The sequence below is a fragment of the Glossina fuscipes genome, unplaced genomic scaffold (genome assembly GCF_014805625.2).
Source record: "Glossina fuscipes isolate IAEA_lab_2018 unplaced genomic scaffold, Yale_Gfus_2 43, whole genome shotgun sequence".
In the NCBI taxonomy this organism is placed as follows: domain Eukaryota; kingdom Metazoa; phylum Arthropoda; class Insecta; order Diptera; family Glossinidae; genus Glossina; species Glossina fuscipes.
Genome location: NW_023998427.1, coordinates 1,877,186 through 1,885,289, shown reverse-complemented (window position 1 = coordinate 1,885,289; position 8,104 = coordinate 1,877,186). Strand labels below are relative to the sequence as shown.

Here is an 8,104-nt window from a genome sequence, read left to right as displayed (position 1 = left end):
AAGAATTTGGAAATGACTTAAACTTTTCTAACGACCCAATTACAACACCCACACGCCTATTTGACAAAAACTTTTGTTTTGAAAATAGGAAAAATCAGCCGCGGCCACCCAGTTTTAAAGAGAATAACAATTTAGTTCTAGAATATAATTTTCTTACTTGTTTAATTTCAATACCTATTTCATTGGTTTGACCGTAAATCATAATTTAGCAAAGACAGTTTTACCATATGCATAGGCTCTCTTCAATCCGGTCTTTTTTCAGAGCCTCATTAACCGAACTGATCGAAATGAAGTAAGTAAAAAAAACTATACTCGGCAACGATCACCAATTTCATCCTAAAAAAAAAAATTTAAAGAAAAAACCGAAAAAAGAAAATTCCCATACTCTATAATATTGGGCATGCTCGATCGATTTTTGTAAATATTTATCGTGTGTCTTCTGCAGCTTCTGCGTTATTGGCTACGGCTGATCATTGTTTAACTCTTTCTTAAATTAAATTTCTTTGCAGTTATTAACGTTACCTCGACAAGGTCGCGATCACAAATTTTACGCCGATGTCAACTTTGGATTTTTCTTAAACAAATAAAAAAAAATATCGCTCAAATAAATGTTTAGCAAAAAAGTAATTCGTGACTCAAAGGGAAGATAAAATGCATTTTTTTTTTTTTTTTTCTTTTTAAGTTTCATGCTTTGCTAATCTACTGATTGATAGGCTTCTTATACATTCGAATCATTTTTGAAATTCTCATCCATTACTAATATAAATAAACGTTTGAGTATTTCTCTACAGGTCATTTTAGAAAAGGAGAGAAAGGAAAGAAAGAAAGGAGATGCGGAGTAAACATAACTGCTTCAAATGCAAAAATTTAATGACTTATTGATGCAGTTATTGGAACGAAACAATAATTTAAGCATGCACTTAAGGTCAGCCGTCGATGCTTCTAAACTGCCTAGACTTGGTGCTAGTTACAAAAATTTGCCTCGTATTCATTCATCTGACTTCTCAAGTGCCGTCATGAAGCCGTCGTTTTACTTAATTGAAGATAAATTGTTTACCATAAAGCAAAATTTCTATGAAACAATAATTGATTTTAATATAAAAAACATTTAAAATAACATTCAAGTCGTTCAAGTCGTCAGAATTTCCTCTTTCTCTTTGTTCAAAAAAGACGAACCTCACACATTCCAATCACAAGTTTGACCTGACCGTAATGTATTGAATTTATCCAGGCTTCAATGTGAGCGGTAAGAACGCTATCAGTTGGAGAAGTAAATAAAAAAAAAACAAAGTTTGGAAAAGCATTACCTTATTTAGTAGTATAAAGGTTTTCATAAAATAACTCCAACATATTGAAAAAGCTATAAACACGAGCAAGAGGAGAATTGTTTCTATAAAAATCATTATTGAGGAAAAAAGATTGAACAACAGATGTTTCGCGTATTAAAATCATGTGTCTGCTTAAGGAAACTAACAGTAAGTATCTATCCATCATTCAAGTTTAAATCCAGCCGAAGCTTTATATAGTCTCAGGCTTACATTCATACATGCCATTGTCAGCAGCAACAACAAGAAAAAGGTACATCATCGTTGGCACCACTTCCTGTCGTTGATGAATTATGAATGATATTCGCTTGAGACCGCAAACACTTCAGTTCTCTCTTTAAACAGTAATAATAGGTAAACGCAGGTAAACAGGAGTATATGACTTAATGGCCAAATAGATGAATTAATAAAAAGCAAAAATTTGTAGGAAATGATCTGCTTTGTATATTTGAAATATTTGAATATTTTTATACTCATCGCCGAAGGATGAGGAGTATATGAGTAATATGAAGCTTCCAAAAGGAAGCTTCAGGACCCTCCAAAAATATATGTATTCTTGATCAGTGTCAAATTCTGAATCGATTTAAGTATATCCGTCCGTCCATGTCTGTTGTAAATCTTCTCTTGGCCGCAAGAATTAAACCACCGGCTTCAAATTTTCCAGAAACATTGGAAGTTCTTGCATGCAGATGGGAATCAGTCCAAGGACACGCCTACGATACTACTTAAACCTCTCTGTTTTCAAAAGGATTAAAAAATTGTTTTTTTTTTTTGCGCATTGCTCATAAACTACAGCATATAAATCTACAAAATTTTGTTGTACCTCTGCGAAAATATAAATATTCGCCCACGCCTACTCACTTTTGTAATGATTCATAATTTTTTAATTTTTATTTTTTTTTCAAAACCTTTATAACAGAATCAAGCTTAAAAAACCTCATAAAGTATATAAACACTTGGCCAGTTTCAAATTCGAAATTCACGTAAGCATATCCATCTACTCTTTATCCATCTGTCCGTCTACACAATTCTGTGGGTATATATGTAGTAATAATTCTTGCGCTTGCAAAAGTGAAGACATTACTTACAAATTTGCAAAAGAAACTCAAAATGACCCAAACTTTTAAAAAAAAAAAAAACACGCCTACAGCGCCCACACACGTTTATATAAGAACAACTGTGAATACCTTTGTTTTCCGTATTTCTGCTTGTTATACTCATAGAGTACAACATACACACCATAAAAGATTCCCACTTTTATTTTAAAAGTAGAAAAAAATCAACCGTGCCCACCCAATATTGCAAAGTATTGTATATAAAAATGTATTTCTCACCGGTTTTTTTAGGATCACGGTGATGAGTATAGGAGATTCGGCCACGACCGAATACAATTTTCTTATCTGTTTCTTTTTTTTCTTTTTGTTATTTATTTTCTTTTTCTTTTAAGATATCTACAACTTGAAGTGCTGTCTAAACGTTAGAGATGTCGTAAACATTTTAATACGCGCAAGAATCGAGTAGCCATTGCCTGGTAAGCAGGCATAAGCATTAACATGTTTATGCAAAACTTTTGTGTGCTAAAAAAAAAAGTATATCAAATGATTTACAATTCTAGAGGCATATTTCTAAAATTTGAATTCAAATTTCGGAATCTTCGAACAAACAGCCAAACTTGAACTTATTTAAAGAAATTCCGATGCAACATTTATGCCAGGCCCAGAAGGAAATAGCTTTTCAGCACTTTTTAATTCGTTTTTAGACTCGTAAGCGTTTACAGATTTTAAAGAAGAGACATTAACATTTGCGCTTAGCGCACACAGTAATATTACCGTGTGCGCACTAAAAACAGGCAGTTCCTGTAAATTTATACAAAATAAATGAGAAAAAAATGTATTCATCTACCGGCTTTTACCTACGGAAGTCCAATACAAGCTCTGGAGTGGAAAAAACAAAAGCACATTTTTTTGAAAACATATTGGAAGGCGTGGCAACTTTTGTAACAAAACAACATTTTTGCTTTTCCCTATCCTTCCTTATCCTTACCATTCCGATAGATATCACAAAATCTGCATCTAAAGCAACCAAACAGGCATTTTCTGAAGATACGACTCAAAATCTATTAGAATCGACAAGTTTTATTTCATCATTCATTAAACATCAAACGATGTTTAGCGCCAAAATCTTAATTTGGAGAATAAGTGAAGTTGCAGCTGAAATTTCACGGCTGTCGGATGAAAATTGAACGAACCAGTGGAACGACAAGTCTCAAGTTCCAATTTAATAGAAGTTTTTTTTGTTGTGTCTAATCTGCGCGAAACGGGGAACCTACACAAGCCCAATACACGCACATTCAGTTGCGGGGACTTTGAGTGAAAAATCGGCTTTTCAGACTTTTTAAAATATCTCCTGCACAAGCTGCATTGCGGCATTGGTTTCGTGTATATTGTGTGCTACTTAACAGGATCGCTCAATAACTATTTTTTATTTCATATAATCAATTACTTACTATTTAATGGATATTCCTTATAGATATGATCACGTTGTTGGTCAGGGAAGAATTAAGTAGAAGAGAAGTAGCGAAAGAGAGGAAACTGCAGAAATTGCGAAATTGAAATGTGAAAATTTTGAGTAACAGACAATCAACGTTAAAAGCAATGCGAATTAAGATAAGCATAAAGTTTGAACTATAAATTATTCCAATTGTTTCTTACCAGTTCGACATCGGGTGTTCGATTAACGACAATAAAGATAAATAAAAATGAATATCTACAGACAACAAGAGTTTGTGGTCACTTGCTCTCATAATACATACATATATTATGAATTTTCAAACATTATGACAGGCGAACGGTACGATCTTAATCAAATCTTTAATGCCACATATTTTGATACCTGGGATTATTATAAATGTAAATACGGCAGTAAATCAGCGCCTATGGCCATTACTAGTCAACATTAATTACCAGTCATCCCCATCTCCATGTAAACATAATAAACAACACTATACGCGACGGACCTAGTTTCGAGAATGTTTTAATTTAATACAAGAAAAAAAGCGGTACTGAAGGAAGCCGAAACCGACCATCATAAATACCCTGCATCATTTACGTCACTACAATCAAAAACTAGGCTACCGCACAGGCAAGTAATTATGAAAGCCAGGCTAGTTAAGATTAAATTTCCAGTGTACTAGACCATATTTAAATTGCGGTTGGTATGTGATCGCTACGATAGTAAGTGCATGGTCAATAAAATCATAAAACTCATTGACAACATGGGACAAACTCTCTCCGACTTCTTTCTGACCAGCAATAAACAATAAACAAAAATAATGTAGAATTGTACTTAACGATGCGCTGGAGGATATTTAATATTCGGCCTTGCTAGGTTATAACGCTTCAGTTTTTTTTTTACCTTTTTATTTACCTTTAATTCGATATTTTGATATCATTTGTAAGAGTCAGGAGAGGCTTATGGAGGAAAGAAAATGCGTCAGCTATTTGTAAAAAGAAGAGTGAGCGGAATGTGCAACGACTTTTCCGAGACTGACATATAAACTTTTCTCACTCCTATGTCGACCGCATATGTCATGCTAAATTCGACCTCATCGCATTCAAAATTATTAAATTTCCGAAGGATGAGGAGCATATTCATTTTATCAAAATGATCGCAACGACCGGAACGAAACTGCAGGAGCCCCATAACGTAAATAAATTCTTCATCTGCATTAAGTTCTAAACTAATTTAAGCCTGTCTATCCGCCCGTCTATCTTTCTATATCATATATCTGCGGTAATTATACTCCTGGTCGTAAAAAGCCAACTACTAGTACTTCAAATTTGACGGAAACATTGAAGGTTCTTGCACGCACGCAGGTTTTGCAATTGATCCAAATCATTTAAACAGTAGGTCCACTGTACGGCATAACCTAAAAAAAAATTTAGTTCTCTGCTCGTTACTTATAAACTACAAACTCTCTCTCTGTTTTTTTCTACCGTCATCACGTTACACGTATAGATAACATCAACTAAGTAATTAGTCATATACCCTAAGGGGTAAAAAAGAAATTTAAGCACTTAGCACGACACCACAAATTAGACCTTGTTCTCATATAAAACTTTACTTTTCTTTAGAATCCTTATATGGAAGAGGCTCCGCGGAATAGATCCATTGCCTCAAATAGACTAAATTTATCATGATAAACTTATATGGCAACTCAGTAGTCTTTTAAACTCTCTTCACCACACAATACAATAAATCAAACTTTGTTGCTATAAAAAGCCATAAAGAGAATTATTTTCTCTAAGAACTTGTTTATATAGTCCCATATAGTCTCTTTTTAGACTAGATAGTTTCATTTTACCAAATTTATCACATTCACTTATTATCCAATAATAATAATAATATTTTTTGCCAATTTTTTCATATAAAAAATTTTCACGTTTTCAACAAAGAAGGGGTACTTGACCGAAGACATATCGGTATAATGAAATTCATCAAAATATCTCAAAAATCGTAGGCTGTGTAGTTTGCATTTATTAACACACCAAAAAGCTCGAATTCCCATATTCTTAAAGCGCATTAGCGAATAGTTACATTCCCATGAATTTGCGCTCACTCATAGGTCATATCAGTTAATATTTGATTTCCTAACAAATTCAGAAATATCCTTTTTGAACATAGTTAGCAAAGGTAGTCACTAAACATCATGGAAATTAAATGTTAAATTATTCTATTGCCTAGTTACTCATTATTAATGCTATAGTAGGGAGGGGTTTATATAAATTAGGTGCAGTAAATGCCTGAGTCTTGCTTCCACTGTAACAAATCTTCTCACATAATCAGATGATCGTTAGATAACAACTGTTCTCCCCTTATGTGATTTTAACGTGGGCTTATTTTGGGCGATCCCATCAAAGATATGTGTAATAATCCATTCAAGGATTTCATGGCTTATTTAGAAGAGAGTTCAAAACTCCTTAAAGGTGAGGCACAGAAAACTATGCTTTATCGCAAAAGCAGAACAGTTTCAAAATCCGTAAGATCTTAAGGGAAATAGGAACGTGTGTATGCCCCAATCGGATGCTTGCAGGCTTTCCTCACACATGCAACATATAAATGTCATTTTATAAAAACATGCTGACGAAGTTGTCCATCTCCTATTGTAAACTATCCCCTTTAAAAAGTAGCATATTATATAAATATATAAAAGGATGGTCGTATTAACTATTATTTACTCTATTTATCTTATTCCGCAATTAACAAGTCTAAATGGATCTTTTCCTTTGCGGTGACGAAAGGTTTTTTGGATATATTTTGTACGTTCACAAGTTGAGAAGTTGAGAAGATACAACTAACTTGTTCTAACTTGATTTATTTGTCTTTTCTGACATTTGAAAGCGACACGTGATGGCCTGCTGTGACCTCCCTTTGTTTTCGTTGATTAGAGTATCGAGAGAATTTTGATTTATTTTCTTCTTTTTTTTTTTTTGTTGCCTTTTCATGAAAATTAGGTTCTAAGAGAATTTGAAACTTTTTTAAAAAAGTTTACAAAACAGATGCATTAACTTTTTTGAAAAAAAAAAAAAAAAAAAAAAAAACAAAAACAAAAACAATCAAAAGTAAGTTAACAAACAAATAACTTTGTAAGCGTTTGAAATGTGAAAAATGTTATTTTGTGTTGTAACGGCCATAGCAGTTAAGGTGTAAAAGTACGGCGGAGAACTTGCTAATGGCATCGGATAGATGACATAAGCGATACAAGTGCGACGCTCACAGGTATTTTAAATCAAATTGAAAAGTTCGTTTTAAATAGCGAAAAAGTAAATAGTTTTGTGAAAAGTTTAATAAGCGGCGCTGCATTAGAGAAGAGTGTAACGGCGGCTGCATTATGATTGCTAAGACAAGTGACAGCAACTTTTCAAAGGGTTTAACACACTTACCAATATTGTGTTGATTATTGTGTAAAACAGAACCGAACGCCATGAGATCCTTAACCGGCGGTGCTCGTGAACCGAGGGCGGCGAAACCGTCGCCCAGAAATGACGCCAGCGCGACAGCCCTAAGGGGCGCTTTTGATACTTCGGTAAGAATTTTGTGAATTTGAATATTTCTGCCGTTTCTTAATTATATGATATTTTTGAAGAATTGTTTCTTCTCAAATTAAGAATTATATAACACTTGTCGTTGTTGTTGTTGCCGTTGTTGTTGTTTATTTAATATTTTAATTATATGGAAAATTTTATAATAATTCCTGATGTTTTTTCAATCACTAATTTTTTATAATTTCGTTGAAAATTAAAGAACAAAAAATTTTTTTTTATATTTTATTAAATTTAAAAAATAATAAAATTTTTAAAACAAATGAAGAAAAAAAGAAAAACGAAATAGTAAATAAAACAGAACGAGCAGGCAACAGTAAACAAGAAGTTTTCTAGAGTATAACAAATGGGTTCAGCCAGATCACGACAACAAGTTATTTCTTTTTTATATATATTTTTTTATTTTCATTTTATTTTATTATTTTTTTATTTCTTTGCTTTATTTTACAATCTTTGCTTTAATGACGTTAATTAGCGCGCGAAAAATTTCTTTCGTTATCAAATATTACGTACGGTAAATGTATGTTTTGCCTTTCTCATATTGTGTGTGTGTGTGTATGTTTGTGTGTGTGTGTGTGTGTGTGTGTGTGTGTGTGTGTGTATATATGCGTGTGTGTCTTGTTAATGGTGATAATGGTCGGAGGTGGTGGTAGGATTGGTAATTATATAATGTAGGTG

General features: G+C 33.0%; 1 protein-coding gene across 1 annotated transcript in view; it reads right to left on the bottom strand.

Moving 5' to 3' along the window:
* The window catches only part of LOC119637204 (LIM/homeobox protein Lhx1), a 135,774-nt gene extending 128,277 nt beyond the window's left edge, over window positions 1-7,497 (bottom strand). Inside the window, exon 1 of the mRNA XM_038033055.1 lies at window positions 7,268-7,497. Coding sequence (XP_037888983.1) covers window positions 7,268-7,310 — 43 coding nt within the window. The 5' untranslated portion in view covers window positions 7,311-7,497. The remainder of the gene's footprint in view (window positions 1-7,267) is intronic.
* Between the last annotated feature and the right edge of the window lie 607 nt (window positions 7,498-8,104).